This window comes from Micromys minutus (genome assembly GCF_963924665.1).
Source record: "Micromys minutus genome assembly, chromosome: 28".
In the NCBI taxonomy this organism is placed as follows: Eukaryota; Metazoa; Chordata; class Mammalia; order Rodentia; family Muridae; genus Micromys; species Micromys minutus.
The window spans coordinates 19,981,095-20,005,463 of record NC_137963.1 but is presented as its reverse complement, the minus strand read 5'-3'; the positions used below and the strand labels follow the sequence as shown (position 1 = coordinate 20,005,463).

Below are 24,369 nucleotides of genomic sequence, written 5' to 3'. Positions count from 1 at the left end.
TTTAGACTTGTATACTTAGAATATCTTATCTGAATGACTAGAATTTTCCTCCCCTTAATTTCTAAAACTATATTCTAAGCCACAACTGTGTAAACTGTGGGTTAGGATCACATGGGGTCACATTACTTCATGTGAGAACCACAAAGTGAATGAATGAATGAATGAATGAACGAACAAAGGAAGAATGGAAGACAAAAGGAAAAAAGAAAAAGAAAAGTAGTGGTAAGATTCTATGTATACCAAGGAACTGGGGCTGCTATTTTTATGTGTCTCTTTGTCCTGTGTGTTCATGTGCAAGCTAGGGGATAACTTCAGGTGGATCCTCAATGATATACCATTCACCTCCTTTGAGTCAGGGTCTCTCACTGGCATCACAAGCTCACCAATCAGAATAGACCCTCTTGCCTTCCCACCTCCCCAGCACTATGCCCAAGCCACCAAACCAGGCTTTTTTTTGGTGAAGTTTCTAGGAACCAAGCTCAGGTCCTCATGCTTGCAAGCCAACACTTGGCTAGCTGAGCTATCTCACCCATTCCAAGGGATTGTTTTAAAGTAAGTAAATCTTTGACTTGTGCACTATTGTATCTATCTATGAACCCAGCCACATAAAACCTACTTAGTAGAAAGAGGGTCATGAACTGAAGAAGATACCCTGTTCTAAACAGCCTCATTCTTAATCTGAATTGTATCTGCCTAGTGGTTTCAAACTGTTACATGTGGATCTGGAGTACTCCTCCCAAGGCCCACAGGTCAGGGCTTGGTCCTCTGTACCACTGTAAAGAAGTTTAAGTTTAGTTCACTAGAAGAATACCCTCACCTCACAGAGACAAGGAGCCATTCGGCAAGTGTGGCTTTTTATTACCCGCTACAATCCTGAAGCCCTGTGCCAAAACACTGGGGCCAACAGGTTATTAAAACTTCAAAAACTGAAGCCAAAATAGACTTTTCCTTCTTAAGGTCACAGATCTCAGAAAGCTATTGCAGTAATTTGAAAACTGCTAATGTAGCATAAATGAAGGAACATAAAGTTTAAAAACTTAGGCCATGTGCTGTGGTGTGCACCTTTAATCCTAGTGCTCAGGACACAGAAGCAGGAGGATTTCTGTGAGTCTGAGGCCGGCTTGGTCTACAACGTGAGTACCAGGACAGCCAGAGTGACACAGAGAAAAAACCCTGCCTTGAAAAAAAAAAAACCCAAAACAAAACCAACAAAAATAAACCGACAAACAATCTTAATTAGCATTCTATATGCAGGCAGCAAAGCATATACTTGTTTGAAAAGTATGTATTTACTAAGTATTTGACACATATCTAAGAAACCACTTCTACATTCTATTACTTGTATTTGTTTCTTTTAATTTTATAACAGCTGTCCCTAGTAATTAAGAACAGAAACACACCAAACTTAATAGAATCTAACTCTGGGTTCTGCAGTTAGCAGATCCAGGATCCTGAGCAAACCGTTACATATCCTCTAATTCTGTCCTCTTATTTGGTGGTGTTCTGAAGCCAATACTTTCGATTTGGCTTCCACATTCTTTTGCAAATACCTCCAGTGGCATTAAATACACCCAGCGATTTGCACTGCTGTTTCCAAGACAGAGTACACTGATTTCAACCCTGAGTCTAAAATTATAACACTCAGGAATTCTGTTATCTCAAATGAGACTAAGATAAACACTGATTTGGGTCATCCACATATCATAAACATGATGTCCCATGTATGTAAGGGAATGCACTTGTGCCTTACCGTCTTTATTTCCATCTTCCCATGGGAGTCTCCCTATAGATAACAAGACTGCTGTGGAAATAAGAGTCTATGATAGGTCATGACCTTATCTTTCTTGTCACTGGAATATACAGTACACAGTAAACAACTAGCCTCCTTACCCACGCTCAGCTGGTAAACCTACTTCACATTCCCCAGAACAAGGCTGGAAGAATCCAGGACAAAATAATACCTGAGTTCCATTCCTAGAAACTCAAATTACTTAGGAACCTACGCGTATCTCTTTTCCAGATGAGGTGTTCTAAGAGGAACTTTAAATCCACTTCCACCCACAGCTCCTAGTTTCACTGTGGAATCCATGTCTGGGTTATCACCTAGAAAACAAACAAACAAAAATGCAAATATTATCATTGCAAGCTATTTCTCCTAGCGCCAAGAAGACGAAGTAATCTAAAATATAATATTTCAACCTCATTCCAGAATCTCCACATACCTTTCAGGTCAATGAAAACCTGTTTCCCATAACACCATGTCAACTGCAGGACCTGTGCAGCAGGGCTGGGGAAGGGGCCGTCTTCCCAACACCATGGATGTGCTCCACAGTCCCCAGCCTCACACCCTCTGCAGTTCTCAGAATTCCTAAGACAGTTTTGCTGGGCAGTGGGGGTACAACCTCAGTCCCAGCACTTGAGAAACAGAGGGAGGCATGTCTCTGAGTTTGAGGCCAGCCTGGTCTACACAGTGAATTCCCGAACAGCCTAGAGAAACCCTGTGGGAGGGGCAGCCTCAGGGGGAGATGATACTCTTTTTCACTGTTAATCTAGTTCCCTGACCCAGCACATAATATTATCCTCTAAAACAGCTAGAACACTGTTCCCTGTTGTAACTCTTTAACGACAACTAGCTTAGAGTAGAGGCCTTCAAGGCCCTGAAAGAGCTACTCTCTGTCAGCCCTATGCCCCACCAACCCGTCCCCATTTGTCTTCCTACAGTCATTGAACATCTGGTTGTTTTCTAAACACAACAAGAGACATCACAATGGCTGCTTAGAATGCTCTTCCCCACATGTGCTGTCTCTCTTGGATTCTCAGCAGGACTCTGCTCAAACAGAGAAGCCTTCCTAGTCCAACAGTCTACTACCGTCCTCCTAGTCTTCCTACGTTATTCTATAACTAACTGCCGCACAGCACTTGCCCAACACTGAACATGTGAGCATTACTGACTGAAAAGCCGGTTGCACACACTGAGGACTACAACAGCACTGGACAGTGTGGAACTGAAATCAGAGGAGCTGGTCATCTGTCCAGAGAATCCCTATGAAAAGCAGGCTGTCTGCTTAAGAAGGGCTGATGTGAAAGTAGGAACTGCTCTAAGCTGTTACTCACCTGGCAGCTATGGAGGCTTCTCCTCGCTGAAATGCCAACAAGTATTTGAAACAAAGCTACAACTGTCAGGATACAAACACAGACTCTCACAAATAACACTGTGGAAATTTCCAGGACAGAGAATAAAGGCACTTCTCATTTGTGGCCACATGTGCACACTGCTATACAGCAGGAAAAGCCTCAGAGCACCAAGACTGTGTGCAACTGTGTGCAAAGTAAGGAGAAAGCAGAGAAGTCTGAGAAACGGGAGGATGCTATGCTATCTCAAGATCTGAATATTATTCTTAAGTAACACACTGTTCAGGATCATTAAGGAATGGGAAAATGTATGCATGGACCAAACAGAATTTTGAACAAGAAGAAGATGCAGGCCAATTAAATAACATGACAATAAAATCAATTAGACTTTTGAATTTGAGAAACACTAGCACTGAGGTGACATCACACTGTGACTTGCTTCTTTTTGGGAACAGGGACTGAGTGAGCTCCCTGTTCCCGAGTTTCCACTTACCACACTTGTAGACAGAAATCTGGTTACTGGCGTCAAGGACAGCAAGGTCATTTCCAAGGTCAGCAGAGAACATGACTTGGTTCACTGGATGTGGAATGAGCAGCCGGTAGGTATACATGGGAGGTGGGATCACAGTCTGCCGGAAGACTGTTACCAACAGCCTGTCTGCACAATGAAAAGAAAGATTAGCCAATGCAGGTGTTCAGTGTGTAAAGCAGGCAGTAAGCATCTCTAAGTTAAGTAACTGTCAGACAGCCTGCAGAAGCTCTTCAAAATAACTTCTGGCATTTCCTCTTTAATAAACTTAAAAATAGTACAGACATGAGGGGCTCTATGTGCACATGACTACACCTTACTCCTACAGTGCACTTGGAAGATTCAGGTGCCAGGGATCAGGGCAAAAAGACCAAGAGGTCAAAGTTCCACCTTTAAACCTTTAAAACTGGGTCTGTAAGGAAGACAGACGTAAACTAGGATAGCCAAAACCTCCAAAACCATAAGGGCTGCAATTAGGAGACTGAGGCAGGAGGGCTGCCATGAGTTCAAGGAGCGAGATCTACACAGGGACTACCAAGATATATTCCAAAACTCCATCTAAAAGAGACCCCAACACACATTAAAAAAGCACTTTCTATATAGAAATTCATAATTGAGGCATGACTAAGTTCTGTATAGAACATGATTAGAGAACCAGTATTAAAAGCCGTACACAGACCAGAGTGGCAAGAGCATTTACCTACTATCAGCAGACTGTCCATGGCTATTTCGTTCTAGAAAACAGCTCTCCATGACTGATCCTACACCTAACTAAAAAGACCAGTCCTCCTCACAGGTCAGTCTTGGATTTGACTAAGCATCCTGAAAAAGAGGTGCTTTATAGTGCTTACACAAAAACGAAAGCTTCCTGTACAAGCCTAACAGACTCTGCTGCTACGCTATGGCTCCACTATTCTCTGCAAAAGGAGAAAATTACCAGTCTTTCAGTTCGAAGGCCAGACAAGTTAATGTATAAGGCTATAATATAGTTCAACAGGGAGTTGGGACGCGGTGGAACTAGGGTTGTCAGTATAGTACATATTCTACACAGTGATACTCCCAATCATCAAAGACATCAAACGAGCCAAACAACCAAACTGAAGATTTCTTTACTGTTCTGGTTAAACCAGCATATCGGCAGGTGCTGGGTCCAAGACCTGCATACTCACACACACTGCAACTTACTTCCATCAATAACAGCCACATTTGCCATGTCACTGGCACTATTTCCAGAGCTCCGATCAGTGGTCCAGTGCCAGTCACAGCTTAGATACCTCCAGCCCTGACAGAGAATATGCAGTCGGCCCGGTGTCACTGGGTCCCACAGCAGAGACACAATCTTGTTCTTCCCAGTGGTGCTGAAGGGCAGGCTTTGCTTGAGATACCAGTGATAGTTCCCCACGGTCCAGAGCTGGACTGTGTGTGGAGAGAAAGGAAGGAAAAGCCATCAGAGACCGGAGACCAAGCTGAAGACCATTTGCAAAAAGGGGAACAGGGATAATTTTGTATTTTGTCCAAGAATTTTTATTTCGTGTTGTTATCTCCAAAATAATAATTATGTAATAATCAATGTCAAAAGATGTAAATTTGCTATGAAGACAAAAGGTCACACATCAATGTCAGAAGCACATTTATTTCATCTCTACCTTCAGTTCTGTGCTTATAGAAGCAGTATCTCAGCATGTTTCCTCCCTGCAGAGTTGGGCAGAAGATAACCAGGCTAAATGCACAGCTATGCATGACACAGGATGAACACAATCTGAGAACTGTGACATCCATAGGTATCATCTAGTGCAAGCGTTACAAAGAATCCTCACACGGACTGAACCAGCTACACTGCCCCTGGGGATATAGTCCACTGAGACCAGGGCGTAACATGTGGTCTGCTGTGGACAAAGCCCTTCTGTGGCATATGACTGCTCCAAGGCAGTCCAGCCAGGTTCTGGATCAGCAACTCTGTGGTAAGCTGGGTGTAAGATGCCTGTCTTCTTGTGAGCGCTTTGCATACAGTTATGTCCCAAGCTATCCAGTGCTAACCAACATTAGCTGCCCAAAAATTAATACACACACCTTCAACCATCTCAATATGCATTAAAATGGCCAACTATGCCCATATCAATACCTATCTATCTATCTATCTATCTATCTATCTATCTATCTATCTATCTATCTATCTTCTCTATCCCAAAACGAAGAATCCAATTCTGAGATGAAGCCTGTGTTTCATTATTTTTATTAAAGGTTTAGCCAGGGTTAAGAACTATTAAAATGAATGAGTGAATGAATGAATGAACTACTCAATTACATGTTTTCAGATTTAAAAGTTCTACTGACTAACGAGTTTGAAAGACACTTTGAAAATAGGCAAGCATAAAGATTGATGGAGAAATATTTACTTTACTGCTACTGACCCTGAGATATAAATGTCTAACAGAAAAAGAGTTAATTAACCGAACAGAAGAAAATTATACAGCAATCTAAAATGAAACAGATGGATATGTGAAATGGAAACCTGCTTGTGATACAGTATCAAAGCAAGGTATAAAACAGTCTGTAGCAACGGGGCAAGAAAGACAAGGGAAAAATGTTGTAATTAAAATACACATCAAAAACCAGCATGCCAGACATGGTGGCACACAACTTTAATCCCAGCACTCTGGAGGCAGAAACAAGCAGATCTCTTTGAGTTTGAGACCAGCCAGGTCTAAGGAAACATTATGTATTACATTACTATTAGAGTTACCCCCCACCTTCCTCATTACTTTAATATTTTCCTTAAAACCTTAAGCAGGGTTGGGGGGGGTTGGCTTAGTGACAGAGAGCTTGCCTATTGAGACTAATTGCAGTTACCTAGCACTGGAGGTAACAAGAAAGAAAAGACATCAGACCCTATGTGGACACTTAAAGATACACGCCCACACATCGTAAAAGCTACAAGAGTCCTTCTCGGGAGAAACCTAAATCCGCTCACTCCCATGGCGCTTCATTTTCTGCACTGATGACTGTGCTTTCGGCGTGTCTCTGCTCTGAGAGCCTTTAAGTAAAATGATTACCCAAGATGCATAAAAGCCTTAAGAGCAAAGCCAGGGTTCCCAGGAGAGAAAGAATTGTCTCAATACCACAACATAAAAACCCCACCTGAACTTACAGCCTGCCAGAGAAATTTCAAATGTGCCACCCTGACATGCTTGTGAGCCAACTCCAACTTCTCCTCCCAGTCCTGTATCTACATCCTACTGGTTCTGCTTTTCTAGAGAACTCTGAATAATTCATGGCTGACACCCTCACAGATCCAAACCTACTCCCCACCCCCCCAATGGAAACCCCACAAGTTTCTACTTTCCCACGATACAGAGCACAAGCCAATGTCCAGCAGCTGCCATACCGTAGCTTTTCAGAGTGGAACTGTCTTCCCTTGGGAGGTCTTCTAGCCACAGAGCAAGCACCGTGGAATCTGCATTCCATAGCAAGCCATTTACCTAGTAGGGACAAAAGTCACTCTGACACTCAGTTGTTTGTCTACTTCAAATTCTTGAGTACAGCTGAATTCCCTGTACCCATAAACCAAATAACCCTACAACACTGGAGCTGATCAGCTTAAGTCACTAATCTCTAGCTGCTAAACCAATCTGTAAAACTGGTACTTTAAAAAGGACTTAAAATTTGCATTATGTGTGAAGATTTATATACAAATGTAACAAGAAAAGCATTTTTAGAAAAATCAAGAAATTTGACTATTAGATATAGCAATATGTTATATTATTGTGTAAATGCATTATCTTACTTTTACATGTTATTTTAATAATTAATACTAATTAAGGTACAATATAAATAAAAACCATGATTTTGTAAAAAAAAAAAAAAAACTCTTAAAATTTTATTCAAAAAAGATTATTCTACATGACTTTATAAAACATTACACAATTAAAGATTCCTATGTCTCCACCCAGGATTCTAATGTATATAAGGTGCTTAATGTTTAAATATCCAGCACCAGAAAAAGTCAGTTCTCAAAGCCCACAAGCAAGGACAGCATTTCTATTCCCTGCTGTGACTTTTCTCAGCTCTGAGTCATAAGCCATCCTTTCTACACAGTAGCTTCTGTTGCTAACCTCTGTCAGACACAAACTTCTGCAGCTAAGGACAGCTCTCTAATTGGATGACAAAGAATTCCGACACCTACCTTAACTTCATCTTTGAGGAAAGGAAGTGTAAAATGCCCATGAAGAAGTCCATTTTTCTCAAAAAACACGACATCTTGCTGGTTGGCTTTATCCTGAGTAGATGCAATCAAACTGCCTGAGGGTCTTAAAGCAAAACCTGAGTTAGAACAGTTAACGGTATTCACCCTGAGTGCCCAGAGACTGGGACAAATCAATTTTATTTTTTTCCCCAGAAGAAAAGAATTAATTGTAATTCCTTTTTCCAGTAAGGTGTGTGTGTGGGGGGGGGGGGGGGTGTTATGTGCATATATTTATTTAAGATGTTGGTTCCAAGAAAGTTTTAAGCCCACCATTTGTTTACTAGTACTGGCAAGTAGTTCACCCCAGCATGTAAGAGGAAGAGGTGTGTGTTTCTTCCTAACTAGTCAAGGCACCATTTGCAGTTTCTCTGATTTCAACTGCAACTGAACTATTAAAAACAAACTACATTTCAAGCACAGTATCCTCAGTTATCCCTTTTTTTTCCAGTTATATAACTTTCCAAATGTTCCATGCTTTCCCTCCTGAAATCATCCTTAGTCTATTTCTCTCCAACTTCTTATTTCAAACACTTAAGTAGCACCCAGTCCCACTCTAATACATGTGGCAAGCAAGATGTACGCAACATGAGGCTATATATGACAGCTGCTGTGACACAGGTGCCCTGTGTTCTACGTGACCTGCAGGCAGCAGTGACAGGCACACTGTGGTCTGCACAAAGCAGTGCATCCAGGAAGCGAAGAGAAGCCAGATGCAGGAATGCAGCCTGCAGGTTTCTCAGCCAGGAGGCTACCTGCTGTGGGAATCTGTCCAGAAGAAAGTCCTTTACCCTGTCTCACAAAAATCCCTTTGTCCCACAGGCGTCAAACACTAGGACACCCAACAGACACACCCTTTTTGGTTCCCACAACAGCCATATGTACAACCATAACCTTTAAGGAATTAAAGATGCAACTAGTGTCAGGTCTTAGAACAAGGGGATAGATGCTAGGATCCAGCTGAATCCGGAAAGAGGGATGGGAGGAAAGCAGGAAGAGCCCCAGGCTCATAGGCTCACTCACTTCCAAGCCAGGGCGGGCCCCAGTCCTGGCACAGGCTCACTGGTTGACTGCAAGGCAAACTCTCGGTTCCACACTCGGAACTTCCGAGCCTCTGCAAAGGAGGGAGAGCAAACAGACACAGGGACTTAACATACTGTGGTAACTCACATTCTACCTTCCGAAGGCAAATCTGTGTTTAGTAGGGAGGACTGACCAGACAACCTTAAAGCTTGCTTCTAGTTCCTAAGCCACTGACATCTAAAGCAATACATCTTTCCACTCTGTAATTAATGCTCTGCTCAAGGCAAAAGGAAAAAACTTCTCTAGATTTTCATTTAGGTAAATGTTTAAGAGTAATTTATTTCCATACCTGTTTTTGGGCAAACAACACTCACAGCAAAAAATTGCCCATCCCCACGCCAGGTAATTTGTGGTCTGTGGTCATCCCAGGACAAGGCAGACTCGTGCTAAAGAGAGAAACACCTATATTACTGGGGAAATCAATGCTCCCAAGCCAAACAAGCCTTGGCTACTAAATACTCATCTTTAATATAATTTCAAAGCCATACAGAAAACCAGTATTAGTACTGGAAATCAAGAATATCTTAATAAAATCAACACAGCCTTCCTTCCTTGAGCACTAGAAATGCTACAAATACAAATACAAGAAGCTAAGGAGCAAGTTAGGAAACTACAGCAAGGAAAGAAGTGTCTGTCTAAGTGTAAACAGTCCTTTTTCATGACAGGACACAGTAAAGAAACTGGGAGGAAAGTGGGCAGAGAAGAGCCAGCAGCAGTAGCCGCAGCAGCACAGATAAAGCAGTTCTGCCCTCAGTGCTGGCCAGGAGAAGGGTCTCCAGTGCCACCTGCATCTCAACCCAGAGCCTGGAAACAGACAAGCCTATGGGTGGGAGTAAGGTGTGCACCAGAACACACTTCACATTCCAGTGGTTGCTCCGTTTCAAAACACTGCTACCTCTGCTCTGCCAAAGACGCTAGACCATATTGTATCTTACTAAGATACTGAAATTTAGTACACAACACACTTCCTCTAGCAAAAGGTTGTTGTGTAACTGTTTCCTCCAAGATGAAACACTTCCTCTTGCAGGGAAGCTCCTTCAGAAGGAAGGTAAAACTCAAAATAGCTTCAGGAAGTCCCTGAAAATTACCAGATTCACTAGGCCCCCTCCCTGATGACGTAAATAGTAAAAGCTGAGTCTCTCTCAAACAAGCCAAGCTACAAAGAAGATTCTGAGATCAGACCCCTGCCTGGGAAAAGCAGAAACCAGCTGGCTGCCTGGAAGAGATTTAGACCAGAGTCACTTGTACTGGACACTCCAACCTGTTGAGCTACCTGCAAGCTGTTCAGTATGTTCCTGGTTTTCCAGCATTTGTAAGCTATCACACATGCTGGTGTGGGCCTTGGTATGCAGCTGTCTTTGAGTCATTTCTGCTCCGGTAAGTAGTACTTTACTCAAAGTCTTGTAAATAACCCACGTTGGACTTTGGTGGTATCTTCACTTTAGTCTATCGTGACATTTTTATCTTTCGGACTGTGTCTCCCACAGACTGCAGCATATGTAAATTCTTAATAAACATGTTTTAATTAGTGAGAGAACTCATCCAAGAAAGCTAGAAAACATGAAACAACTTTACTGAGCCCAGCAAGTTGTCAGCAGGGCATCAAAACACCATAGCCTACTACCAGAGCATTCCTATGAATAGTTCTGAGTAAGCAATGGGTTTCAACCCATTTTGGAAAACTATAAACTTTTAAGTCAAGACCAGGCCTTTAGGAAAATCTATTAAACAGTAAATGAGACTGGGTGCTGTCCATAAGGAAAACAGAAGACTGTCTCTCATGGGTGACTCACTTCCCGAGGGCACCTATCAGCTAGCACCTCATTACTGTAGAAGAGACAGACGGTCTCTCAGCCAGGCAGGGCTCCAGCACGTGGCAGAACTGAACACCTATATCCCGCCTTACCATTTGTACCGGAAAGGCTAGTGGCCTGCCTTCTGAGCCGTGGAACTGTGTTTCCTTACTGCCCCATCCAACGGTGACAAACTTGCCTACGGTTTTTCAAGAACAAGAAAACAAGTAATAAGCAAAGGAGCTGAAATCAAAGCAGTTTTGTTCATTCTTCATGAAGATAGTCAGTGATAACTCCAGAAGCTGAGCAGCAGTCATTACGTTACAAATTGAGCCTCCAATGACCTGCAGCAGTGACTCCAGCAAGAGGTGAAATGCTCTTACTTTGGAAAGCATGACACAAGTCAGAAACTTGACCAACTATAAAGATTTATAAAATGTGTGTAGGAATCACAAAGCACATATCTCAAGACAGTAGCCAGGAATGTCTATCAATTATCAATCCCAGGCTAACTGTGACCCAGCTCAAGTCAGGTTCTAGAAACCTTTAATCTCCTTCTCTTACGGCTGCCCTAATACTTACACATCAAGTCATTACTGAATCTGTGACATGTGCCTTAGAGAAAAAGCAAACAACCAACCATGTTTCTACCATCCACAGCACCCCTCAAATTGTTTCCAAAGATTTAGTCAGAAGGCAGTTCTAAGATTTGTTTGGTTTGGTTTGTTTGTCTGTTTGTTTGGTTTTTGAGACAGGGTCTAGATAATAACCTGGCTGTCCTGGAACTCACTATGTAGACCAAATTGGCCTCAAACTCAATAGATCCACCTGCCTCTGCCTCTCAAGTGCTGAAATTAAAGGTATTATCTGAAGCATCCAAATACTGTCCCCTAGTTGGCAAAATGAGAAGGCCCTAACAACAGTTCAGAACCTGCCCCTAACAGTCCCTCTTCAATTGGGTCAGCTGCTCAGGGACTTCCAGTGGCCAGACCTCCTTACAAGTCAACAAATATCTCCATTCTCTTCCCCATCAATACACTCACAGCCTCAATGGTCAAATACTTGTGGCCAGAACTCAGCAAGAAGACAATCTGATAGCCACAGGAAAAATAAAGATCTGATCTAGCTGGTAGGAAAACCATTCCTTCTACCTGCCTCCACTCTTTTCTTGTGGCCACAAAACTGTCCTCCAAACATGCTCTCCTTATTGGAGCCTGAGTAATTCTTCTCCTGTAATTCTACTGTGCATCTTTCGTCAGGTTTAAGTGATATCCAGGAAACCTCAGAATACAGAGAAAGCTACCTGTCAGATCTGAAGGGAGAATAGCAATGTGCCTGTTTAGAAACGAAATGGACTGAAGTTCTTTGGGCTTGTGAAGATGACTGGTATGAATAAGAAAATGAGGAAAACAGGAACTTCATGTCACAAAATATTTCAGAGCAATGCTTACCTTCTCCAAAATCATCCTGGTGGATCTGCTGCTCTGTGATTACTTCAAAGTCTTTTGTCATCATAATCAGAGTCTGTTGAGCTTAGGGGAACAAATGAAAAACAGTTTTTGTTCATGTAACAAATCAGTCATTCCAAGTGTCTAGGGCACCAGAAGCTACTGAACAAGGAGTTCCTGGTAGAAGAGGTAAACGGATGCATGCACATAAAATGCTCTAAAACACAAACTCTGAGTAGAACAGTCAGATGCTTATTCTTAGCAACTGATTGTATAAATTCAACATAAAAGTCCCTAGTGCCCTCCTCTATTACTTTAAAAATTGCTAGTTTTCTAAGACATTTCTACAGACATAAACTGACTTCATCTGGAATAAAGCATCTCAAGGGAAAAGGAAAACAGACAGACAGAAGAGCTGTGAGGAATGTAGAGGAATGCCTAGACAGACAAGACAGCTTAACTTTCCTCCATGCCTGACAACCGAGCTTGACCCCAAAGATTAACTGACTCCTGCAGGTTTTCCTGTCATCTCCACATCCCTGCCCTGGAGTTACTACAAAAGTCCCTAATTAGTAAACGAGTCTAAAAGCAAGGAAAGTCAAGAGGCTCATGCAGGGTCTAGAAAGGTTCTGTGAAGGTGTCTCAGAGGATAAAATAGGACCATGAGTGTAGCTTAAGAGCTTAAAACTCGACTGCAACAGTCTCACACACCCCCCCACCCCAGCAATTCCTAAGTTTAGAATAGGTTAAGGAACACTGTGCTCACACTGACTGCTGTACACATCAGATTCCTCAGCTCTCCTACTCCACTCCTCACTACCAAAGACCACAAAGCTCCACAAACAACTCGGTATGCTAATAGAGAGGCAAGTGTTAAGAATAATTACCGTAACATTACAATCAGCTATCATTGTTCCAAGACTTCTGAAACCTTCCAAGTCCGTACGACATTAGGAACAAGTTTTACAAAGTCAGTTGAAAAACTAACCTGTGGCAAGAAGCAGCAGCTCTTGATCAGGACTCCAGCTCATGACAGAGATACCACTGGCCACACTCCCAACACATTCCAGCTGCATCAGAGAAATCAAAAGGGATCTTTAGAACATCGGTTTCTCAATAAAGGTTTACACTCTACCAAACGATGAAAATGTAAACACACAAAAGTGGAGGACCCACCAGACGTGCTCTCAGGAACAACTGCGGACTCACTAGACACATAGTAAGCAGAGTAAGCAGGAGGACGTGAAGCAATGACTCTAGAAAAGACCCTGGAAAAGCGAGTCTTAGAGCAAAGGCTTGGGGAGTCTAGGGGCGCTCTGTGAAGGTCTCAAAGCTCAGCAGGACCAGGACAGAGAACCTTCAAGGAGCCAGTGTGGGGATGGCAAGGCTTAAAGACGGATTAAAACTCAACTGCAACTAGATCCTGGGGAACACACTACACAGGAATGAAGGACAAAGATGAGAGGGAATTTGGGGAACAGCAACTGGTCTTATCAGGCAGCAAGGACGTGAATTCTGTCTTGTGACAGTGAGAAGCCACAAAGAAAAGTGATCTCAATGGAGATAAGTGGACTGGGCCTGGCTCAGGAATCAGGAGACAAATTGGAAGGAAAATTCTAACGTTTAAATGTGAGCAAAACCAGTTAACTTATATGGTAGACATCGACAATGCTTAGCATGAATAGAGTGAAGTTTATTAACATATTCAAAGAAATGCTGAGGGGTGAAGGTGCTACAGGCTGTGACAGTCAAGCTCCATCTGGGAACTCTGATCTTGAGGGAGCTACTTAAGTTATCTAAGCCTCAAGCGTTTCTAAGCATGAGAAACAAGACCCCAGTGAGGAGTAAATAGTTTGCACTAAAAAGCACAAAGAGCTCGCCATAACCTAAGCCTTCACCCACTGTGAGGAACACTGCAGCACTAGAGATCAGGCTCACGGTTACCCCAGTAACATTGCTACTGCTCTTTTGAGTCATGGTTGGCCTGGAACTATGTAGCAAAGTTAGCCTTGAGATAATGGCAATCCCCTGCCTCCACTTTCTAAGTGTGGGGACTGTAGTCATAAGATACCATGCCTGGCATCAAAGAAGTATTTTAAAAGAATCAAGAAAAAATGAGAAGGGGAATAAGGAGAGGAAGAGGGAGAGGGAGAAGGAGAGGTAAGGGAAGGGAATAGAGAGGGAGGGAGGAAGGGGGGAGTGGAAATCCAGAAAAATCAGTCTTATTCTAGTGTAAGAAAGCAACAGGTTGTAGCCTAACTCCCCTCAAGTCTTAGAATATGTTTCCCGGTCATTTCTATATAATTAGTACAGTAAGACAAGCATGTTATAGTATGCAACGGTGCATTATGGTAGTGCTTATATTAGACTCTAAAATTATCCAATCAGAATTTATAAAAGAAAACATAACCCAACTAAAGAACTCAGACTTTCTTAATTGAGAAATTCAGATAAAGTACACCTTAAGAATGGTTAGTTTTTATTCAACTTTTAAGTTCTAATTTAAAGTGTAATGTCCCAACCATTCTGTCTGATTAATGGATGCAGTAGACCAACCTGGTTTTTAACCACTGAAATACCACCAAAACCCTGTGACATGGGCATGTTTTAATGTCATGGCTATAAATCAGACCTCAATACAAACACGTGGTTCTGCCTAGGGTACCTGGTACTTCCTCCTGACCAGGCCTTACACCTACCTGCTGTGTGCTGAGATTGCAGACTATGACATCCCCAGACGCAGTGGCCACACACACAGATTCTTGATCCAACAAGTCCTGAATACCCACAATGCGGCCATTTCCATCCTCTGGAAGAAAACCTTCTGCCACCAAAGAAATTTCAGTCTTCACCTTTCACAAAACATACACATAAGCAAATCAGTGTTTATATTCAAGAGCCATCTGAGTTCCAGAAAAAAAATGTTCCCAATAATTTTTTTATATATGATTATTTTTTTTTATTTTATGTGCATGGGTATTTTGCCTACATGTATATATGTGGACCATGTGTATACCTGGTACCCTCAAAGGCCCCTTGAGAGTGTGGGATTCCCTGGAAATGGAGTTGTAGATGGTTGTAAGCTGCCATATGGATACTGGGAACTGAACTGGGGTTCTCTTTAAGAGTAGCCAGTACTCTTAACAGATGAACCATCTCTTCAGACCTTAATGATTCTTATATAACATACAAACTTCCCGAGTATTTTCCCTAGATTGAAACCCAAAGTTTCATTTTAGAAATAGTACAACTCTATTTTCTTTTAACAAGGAGTACCTAACAAATCCCTTTTGCAAAACAAAACAAAACAAAACAACCAGCCCAAGTATGTTGTTTAAAAATATCTTATAAAAGTACAGCTACTGACTGCACCCTTTGTTCACATGTTTTCCAATGGGAAATCAAATTCAGGGCTTTTACCACTGAACACGTCTAGCCCCTAACTGCCATTGTCTAATATTTCTACAATGTGTACAAAGACAATCAATCATCTACATAAAAAGCATGAATAGCAAAAAATAATCAATGGAACATATCAGATCAACTTACAGTTTCCAGCAATATCCATGGTCAGTTCTAGCATTAAGGTCTGGGATTTTAGCCACCTACGCTTGAAAGACTCTACAAGGCTCAGGCAGGGGGTTCAAATCACTGTCCCACAAAATAAATAAAATGTAAAAGCTCTATGGCAATATTCATGTAGATTGCTAATGGATCAATACTATAATACAAATTCACAGTATACAGGGGAAAATGTGAGGCACTCATAAAATATATGGTCAGAGCTTTGCCAACTTAGCTTACAAAATTAGCAGAGTTGAAGGTGCCTACTATTGTTAAGTTCTATCGAGTAAGCCATCTACACAAAGCAAAGAGACCGACTAGTCAGGAATATGTGAATTACTTTGGAGGAAAACAAGTGCAAGGCCAAGGCAGAAGCTGGCACCAGTGACTTACTTCTTTTTTCACAGGATCTACTTCTGTCAGTCCACGTTCTGAACCAATCAGAACCGTCCCCTGTTCAGCTCGCAGACAGAAACATTGAGGTTTCCCTGGTGCCTGAATGTCCCTAAATTCCAGGGTTCGATGCAACTTCAGATTTCTCATGATGAAGCAACTTCTGAGGAAAATAAAAACAAAAAACCAATTTCCCTCAATGAAACATTAACTCCTAAAAGAGAAAGGACTACCGTAACAGAGATAAATGGCCATCCTCATATTAAGCATGATTCAAGAAGGAGAGAACTGGTTATTAGAATAGTAGGGGGTACTATTTAATGTGAACCCACCAGCATATACACAGCCACACTCTGACTTCCTAAAGCTTCTAGCTTTACACAGGGCTGATCTGGACTTGTGACATATGAAATCTGGAGTCATAATCAAATGATAACCACAGCATATGCTATGATCTAACGTTGCCATGATCCACATCCCTATCCATGAACTTGGAGTCTATTCATCAAAATCTGTGCTGCCTTGCATCCATGGACTCGAGGATAGAAATGATAGAAGGTAATAGCAATTAAGAAGATTCACTTCTTTTGATCTGTCTGTAACTGTGACTACCATGCCAGCAATCAGCATTTACCTTTACAGGGACCCGGGTCCCAGACTCATCACTGCCAATCCATAGGCAGTAGCATGAATCAGACACGCTGCATCCTCAGACAAAGAAATGGAGCCCCAGGCTCCATCCTGAGTTTTACAGGCCTTTCTACGAGGGGTTAGATCCTGACGATGCCAACATCTGCCCTAATGTTGCTCCGGACCCATGGGAACTGCTTCCTTCAGCTTCCTTCTAAATTACCTGTTTTTTACTTTTTCCTTTTCTTCCTCCTATAGCAGTTTAAATAATTCTTCATAATAAATCCTGCTGAAGTACTGTGTGGCCTCTACTTTTCTAACTGGACCCTGACTGATAAAACACAGCAAAGCAATTTGGGCTTTTTAAAGAATCACTGAGTTCAGGTCTGAAAAGATGACTCAGAGGTTAATGAGTACGGGATGCTCTTCCAGAGGACCTGGGTTCAGTTCCCAACACCTACACAGCAGCTAACAACCAACCATCTATAACTCCAGTTCCAGGGAATCTCATGCCCTCTTCTGGCTGCTTCATGCACATGATAAAAGGCAAACTCATTAATCTCTCTAATGCCCCAACTCTTTTAGCATGAAAACGGACTTCTCTAAATTGTCATTCCAACACTCCTCACTCATTTAACTTTTTGAAACTACATAGCCCCGTATTTTTCCCAATACTTTCAAAGTTAGAAAAAGAGTTATCTTCCAAATATCTGTAGGATCATAATCTGCTAATAGCCTTCCTTTGGCACCTCCAACTGCACCTCCCTTGGCTCTATCAATTCAACTTTTCCCCATCCATACATGTGCTAAAAAGGTCCTTTTATACACCTTTAATCATGCCCTAAAATTCTGACCATTGCTCCATTTTCTCCCCTTGCTCCGCTATCTTCAGGCTAGGTAGCTCACTAAAGGGGAGATTAGATATACCTATATAAGTAGTTGTAACTGAACAAGTCCAAACTGAACATTAATTATCTCCTGATATTATCATAAGCTTAACAAGCACATGAAATGCAACCTGAAAAACAGAAAACCTAATGATCTCTTATCAAGTAACAGCTCATCCTGGTTTGGGACTTTTGTCGTCTTTGTTTCTAAATCTGCCTTTGCCTCTTTTTCGTTCACTTACACATAGAGGTATACAAACGAATCCTTTACACAATACCTAAGATCCGTTAAGTGACTTACATCGAAACTTGCCCAAACGTTAGGCCCTAAGACAAAGACTACACAATCACTGCAATCACAGAAATCTCAGGTTAGGCACATCGGCTAGAGAAGCATGTGATATACTATTCCACAGAAAAGTCCAAATGAGAGAAAGGACCCGCAGCACAGCAGAGGCCTCTATTACCGACCACCAGCTTCCGCGACGAACCAACTAGCTGGCAGAGGTTTTATTTTATACTCTGCAAGGAAACCGGTAAGTGGGGGACCGAACCCTCATCTCCAGCAGCTGTGTCTCTCGGCGCCCCAGGTTGGACCCGGAGTACAAGTGTACAGAAAGCACCCGAAATTCGCTGAGAGGGGCGGTCCACGCCGCCCCGCCCGCAGGCAGAGGCGCGTGCACCTCTCCTGCACCAGAGCAGTTCTGGACCGCAAGAGCAGGCCGCACAAAGCGGCTCGGACTGGGACGGGCGAATGCTCACCTACAACGCCTTAGCGGAACTGCGCCCTCGCCTCAGTGCACAGCTCCGATCCCTCACCTCGCACTGGGTTTGGAATGGAACCGTCGACGCACTCGGGAGACGAAACACACACACACACCACTCACTGATGGGCGAAACCAGCCAGGGAGCACAAGAGAGGCGGCGCAGACGTGGCGTCACCCGCGAGGCGCGCTAACTGACGTCACTAGGTGGGTGTGGCCAGATGCGCCTCCCTCCGTAGCTCCGGGGATCCTAGCCAGGTAGAAACAGAAGGACTTTGCTGTCTGTCGTCCCCCAGCCCTTTGACACCCAGTTGTATTTGCCCCACAGTTGGACTTTGGCCCAGCAGCGCAAGTGACTGGGGTCGGGAAGGGGGTTGGCTGCATGCGGGAGAGGCGCGGGCGTGCGCACGACACCACGCACCGGAAGTACACTGCTGGACCAGCCGGATGGAAGAGCTCTGCTGCCCCGAAGCTGGGCTGGTGGCGCCAGCGGTAGTCATGGCTACCGAACCCCCGGTACCCTCGCTTGTAGATCGATACTTCACTCGCTGGTATAAAGCGGGTAAGTGCGGAATGGTGATGAGCTCCGCTCTGCTGCACAGGGTGGATGCCGTAGGCATTTTGCCACGCGATGTAAGCCACCTGTGCCCTTCCTTGAGCTTCATAGTCCCAGGAATATAGGTTTACACTGGTGGAGAACAAAAGCGCATTTCGACGTGGGAAGTGCACTGCCATGTGTGGGTTGTTTGCAGGAAAAGACGTGAACTAAACTAAGGAACTCGGCTTTGGTCTATCTGGGCTTCCACACATTGCTAAGTGTTTGGGTGGTTGGAGGGATCAATCCTACGGGAAGAAATCTTAGGCGTGGAGAGAACATTAAGAGATGTTAGGGAATCAGTATCTACGGTTAAGATAAAACAGTGCATATTGTCCACTGGACGTTTTGAAGTAGGCTGCGCTGGTGTTCCTTGTGCCCAGGAAATGCTGATGCCACCTTTGGGGACCTCTCTACTTTATCCGTTTTAATTCTGGGAAACCGGTAGGCCCACACACAATATTTAGGATAAGCAACCTTCCTAGTTCTCTTTAGGACTGAATTTTCCAAAGAAAAATGTGATTTTTGCATAACATCAAAATAGCCCCACAAAGCAATATCACAATGTAAGCAACGTGGTGCTTATAATGGTGTTTCTCTAATAGAAATGATGGGTTTCATCTTAAAGAGACAAGATGGAGGGGTTAATAACCTCACCTGCCTTAACACTGAATAAAGGATTCTAGCTGGATTAGACTATTTAAAATGCTTCAGAGCTATTACTTACTTTGACCACTGTGATCAGCTTCATAATGAACTACCTCCATGAACCAAAGAAAGTGATCACATAGTAAGAGTAAATACCAAGAACAACCAGCAACTCACTTATTCCTCCAGATGTTAAAGGAAAACCCTGTGAGGACCACTGTATACTCCAGCACTCCAACCGGTAAGCAAACCAGAAATTTTTAACTATCAGCACTTTCCTTCTAGTAGTTAGCCTGGTGTGGTCTTGGGTTGGGTTTGAGCATTCATGAAATTGTCCTCTGTGGTGTTGAGATGGTATTCTAGGAGTGTGGAGGGAGGAGCAAGTCTTGTTCAGTTATATAGTGCTTAGCCAACCTGTGCCAATCACTGTGCTGGCAGAAGGATGGAATGGCTCCTTGTGGAGGCATGCATCATGTCCTGCCTTGCTTCTCTGCTGCCCCCTTCCCAGGAAGGAGATTCAACTCTGCTTTCTCCTCTTCTGTATTAAGCACCAGCCACAGCAGAGAGAAAGAGATCATTGAACCAAATGACCGTCAGCAGGAACACTGTTGAAGGAGGAGGCTTTTGGCCGCGCCCTGACACAGGATTAACTGTTTTCCTCCTTGTAGAATATGTGTCATCACACTGGCAGGATCTCATCCAGTTCTTCAAAGAGGCAAAACCATTAAAAGTATTTCCTATCAGATCAGTAACAACTGTAGCAGACTCGAGAACAAAGTATCTGGGAAATTTAAACGGGTATGTTTCTGCAGTTGTGATTGTTCTTTTCTACTGAGAGTTTTCTGTACACATGCTGTGATGGATCCAGTCAGCCATAAGACTTTTCCGAGCGGTCCAAGTTTTCAGTAAGAAGAACACCCCACCCCCGCAATGGATCGAGAGGTACAGTGTCTGTCAGAAGGCTCTGTGCTCCTGTTCTTCTTACCTTCAAAGGCTGAGATGGAAGGTGGGCCTTGGCCTGTGGCCCCACCTCTTGGGTGGTTGAGGCGGCAGTAAAGGGCTGTAGTGAGCACCAGGCTGGTTAAGTCTGCGTGACAAAAGTCTCAAAAACAAACAGAAAGAATCTTGGCTTCAGCCGCCCATGTTCACAATCAGAAACCTTAAAAGGAAGGCAGTGCATAAAACACACCCTCATTCCCTGCTTAGAGATATTTGCCAAACTACCCTTGATTTAGCCATCTCCCAGAGTACCTGAAGCGATGATCATACATGCTGTCAGGAAGTGTGTTAACATGCAGTACTAATAGTGACGGTATGCATTTTGGTCAGTTTTCTGGGGTTTATTGAAACTTTTTTTCTTAATTTTTATTTATATGTATGTGTCTGTGACACATGTTTGCATGCGCGTGTGCCTGCAGAGGTAAGGGGAACTTGTCAAACTCCCTAGAACTAGTTACAGGTAGTTGTTAGCTACCATGTAGGTACTGGGGAACTGAACCTGGGTCCTTTCTATGAGTAGGAAATAGTCTTACCTTCTGAGCTATCTCCCCAGCCCACCAGTTTTGTTTTTTAGTTAGAAAATTATTTCTACAAAAAAAAAAAAAAAAAAAAAAAAATCTTGGCAGTTAACTGTGTAAAGTTCCTTTACCTATTAATTTCTAGTATAAAAGATAGGAATCTTTTCAATGTTTTTAGTTTGTTGTTGGGTTTTGCTATAGCCCTGGCTAGGCTGAACTTAGATGGGTAGACCAGGCTAGCTTCAAACTCAGAGACTCACTTGACTTCGTGTCCTGAACACAGAGATTAAAACAAAAGCACCACACTCAGCAAAAGATAAGGGCCTTCCTGAAACTTAAGTTTGTAGGATATTGCTGACAAGTGTCATAATGAGTTTTATAATATTGCTTGCAATGAATTAGTCTACAAATTGAATTTTTTAAGATTTATTTATTAATTATATATAAGTACACTGTAGCCGTCTTCAGACACACCAGAAGAGGTCATCAGATCTCATTACAGATGGTTGTGAGCCACCCTATGGTTGCTGGAATTTGAACTCAGGACCTCTGGAAGAGCAGTCAGTGCTCTTACCCACTGAGCCATCTCTCCAGCCCATAAATTGAAATCTTCATATATAGATTTCTCATTTGTGATTTAAAACACACACACACACACACACACACACACCCCTATTAGTCTATAACTAAACTACCCATGATAATCAGATGGTACTTAGCACAGAGTAGGTTATTATGCTGAAGTACATGAATGGGTTTATGTGCTTAAGTCATTTTGCTGTGAAACACAAATTCCAAGATCTTGTTTTAATAGTGAGAGCTACCTATTAGAGGAAAATGGAAATACACCTTTTTTTCCTTCTCATTACTCAGGGGGCACAGTTTCTAACAGAGCTCGCTCCTCTGTGTAAGATTTACTGCTCCGATGGAGAAGAATATACCATATCTAGGTAAGCAGTGTTTTATCTGTCCTGTAGAGGGTTAGTGCTTCAACCTCAAATACCTGTGTGCGTGGAAGGAAAAATTACTGGCAAAAAGGTTTTTTCTAAAAGTTCTTTTTGTTTTTAAATAGCTGTGTTAGAGGTCGATTGATGGAAGTGAATGAAAACATTCTTCATCAGCCATCCCTTCTTCAAGAAAAGGTATAGGGGAGCTGGGGGAGTGCAGCCCTGTCCACACACCTCTTGGGCATCATCGGGCATTACTAAGTGTTCTGTTCCCTTCCCCAGCCGTCCACTGAAGGCTACATTGCAGTTGTATTGCCCAAATTTGAAGAAAGTAAAAGCGTGACCGAAGGGTTACTGACACAGCAACAGTATGAAGAGGTCGTGATAAAACGCACTAATGCCACCACAACCACGTCCTGAGCCTTGTGATGGTGGCAGCACGGGATTGTCACCCCACCCGGCCGAAACCATCAGTGCCCTGAAGACAGCCACTGTGTATGAAGCATTCCTCACAGCCGCCCAGCCAGCCATGGGAGAAGCCTAAGCCTTTGCCTGACCTAATTTCCCTCCTTTGTTTTAACATCACAAGCCTTGGTCCCCATATGTATTCAGGCTCTGGGACCTGCCTCTCCCAGGTACTTGCTTTGTGTGCGCTGGGAAGTGTACTTGTGGGTGCACATATATGTCAAAAAACAACTTAGTGCTTTTTTTGCCTTTGTTAAGGACAGTTTCTTCTCGGCTTGGAACTTTGCCAGATAGCTCGTGTCCTCTGCGTCCCATCTTCCAAGGCTGGAAAAACAAGCACACACCACCATACGCAGCTGTATTTGGGCCTGGAAACCCAAACTCTGGGCTTCATGCTTTCAAGTGTATTTGTTGCTGTGGTAAAATACCACAACTAAAAGCAACTTCCAGAAGAGTTTATCTGGGCTTGTAGCCCAGAGGACTGGATGACCACAATAGTGGGAAGGCATGGTAGCCAAAGCAGGAAGCTAAGAGGTCACATGTCTACCACACACCAGGAGCAGAGTGAAATAGAGGGGGAAATGTGGTTATAAATTGCCCCTGATGATACAGTTCCTCATGTCCTAAAAGTTCCATAATCTCCCCCAAACAGTGCCACCACTGGGGCACCTAAATTTATGGGGGTCATTTTTCATTCAGTTTACATTCTTCCCATGATGTATTGGCCCACAGTTAGGTCACGCAAAATGTAGCTAGTCCAATATCCAAAGTTCCCATAGTGGTTAACAATTTCCACGCCGTTCCAAAGTCTCTTCTAAGACTTGATGCAATCTCTTGTCTACCCTGTAAATCAGGAAGCCAGTTACATGCTTCCAACATACAGTGGCAAAGAATACCCATTCCCATACCAGAGGGACGGATGATGGCATAGTGAGGAAATGCTGGGCCAAAGGCCAAAGCCAGCAGCTCCATAGCCACTGTCCAAGGGCTTAGTTTCTAAGATGACCAAGCCACCAGCATGGCTGCCTGTGACGGGTCATTCTCAGAACGGTTCTGCTCTGCAGCTCTTTCTTGGCAGATGTCTCGCAGCTTTATACTTCCAGTGTCTTGGGATTTGTGCTATAGCCCAAGTTTTGCCCTTACAGCTTCACAGTGACTTGCCATGGCCTCCTTGCAGAAACTCCATCTCTGCCACGTTTCCTGGCCTCAGTGACCTGAAGCCAGGAAACATCCAGACTTTTCATTCTTGCATCTTTTGTGCCCACAAAGCTAGTACCATGTGGAAAATATTTGAAAATTAAGTCGACTTCCATAGCCTTTGATCATGTTCACAGCAGCTCTTGTTTGGTGTTGCTTTCTCCAAGCAAAGCAGCCAGGTTCTTGTTAACTGTTTCACATCGTGCCCCTCCTCCCAAACTAAAACACACACACCCCAAATCTCAGAAGGTAGGATATAGTATGTCAGAGTGTGTCCCACAGTGTATACCTGTCTACATCCTCTCTTACAAATGTTCTTGCAATGAGTCATTGGTCTGGTTCAAGATCTCTTACTTCTGTGACACCATCAATATTGCATCCTCATTGGGACTTTTCCCCGTTATCCTGTTATTGTCCTGTGTCATGGAGATCCTGCAGCTTTGGAACAGCAGGACTGGCCTTTTCACAGATGGAAGAGATTTTGGGGTGAGCCAGTTCAGAGCCCTAGACCTGCACCTGCGTGGTAGCTGAGCTGGT

General features: G+C 43.2%; 2 protein-coding genes across 4 annotated transcripts in view; one reads left to right on the top strand and one right to left on the bottom strand.

Moving 5' to 3' along the window:
- Positions 1–18,599, bottom strand: part of ELP1 (elongator acetyltransferase complex subunit 1) — a 45,868-nt gene extending 27,269 nt beyond the window's left edge. For 2 of the 3 annotated variants that reach the window (XM_080940307.1, XM_080940308.1), the window contains exons 1-13: positions 18,462–18,599; positions 16,183–16,345; positions 14,925–15,077; positions 13,214–13,295; positions 12,229–12,309; positions 10,891–10,976; positions 9,274–9,370; positions 8,925–9,015; positions 7,845–7,968; positions 7,047–7,140; positions 4,847–5,077; positions 3,626–3,790; positions 2,004–2,103 (exon numbers count right to left, since the gene is read on the bottom strand). In XM_080940307.1, coding sequence (XP_080796433.1) covers positions 2,004–2,103; positions 3,626–3,790; positions 4,847–5,077; positions 7,047–7,140; positions 7,845–7,968; positions 8,925–9,015; positions 9,274–9,370; positions 10,891–10,976; positions 12,229–12,309; positions 13,214–13,295; positions 14,925–15,077; positions 16,183–16,332 — 1,454 coding nt within the window. In that variant the 5' untranslated portion in view covers positions 16,333–16,345; positions 18,462–18,599. The remainder of the gene's footprint in view (positions 1–2,003; positions 2,104–3,625; positions 3,791–4,846; positions 5,078–7,046; positions 7,141–7,844; positions 7,969–8,924; positions 9,016–9,273; positions 9,371–10,890; positions 10,977–12,228; positions 12,310–13,213; positions 13,296–14,924; positions 15,078–16,182; positions 16,346–18,461) is intronic. The other variant, XM_080940309.1, reaches the window with a different exon arrangement.
- Positions 18,600–18,811: 212 nt separating this feature from the next.
- Positions 18,812–22,839, top strand: ABITRAM (actin binding transcription modulator). The gene is made up of 6 exons (XM_080940152.1): positions 18,812–19,025; positions 19,896–19,947; positions 20,375–20,504; positions 22,097–22,173; positions 22,296–22,365; positions 22,453–22,839. Exons 1-6 carry the CDS (start codon positions 18,911–18,913, stop codon positions 22,588–22,590), a joined length of 582 nt encoding a protein of 193 aa, XP_080796278.1. The 5' UTR covers positions 18,812–18,910; the 3' UTR covers positions 22,591–22,839.
- The last annotated feature ends 1,530 nt before the right edge of the window (positions 22,840–24,369 follow it).

Coding starts and splice junctions, on each gene's coding strand:
- ABITRAM (XM_080940152.1), top strand. CDS start 18,911: ATGGAAGAGCTCTGCTGCCCCGAAGCTGGGCTGGTGGCGCCAGCGGTA. Junction 20,505..22,096: donor TATCTGGGAAATTTAAACGG/GTATGTTTCTGC, acceptor CTCATTACTCAG/GGGGCACAGTTTCTAACAGA. Junction 22,366..22,452: donor CATCCCTTCTTCAAGAAAAG/GTATAGGGGAGC, acceptor TCCCTTCCCCAG/CCGTCCACTGAAGGCTACAT.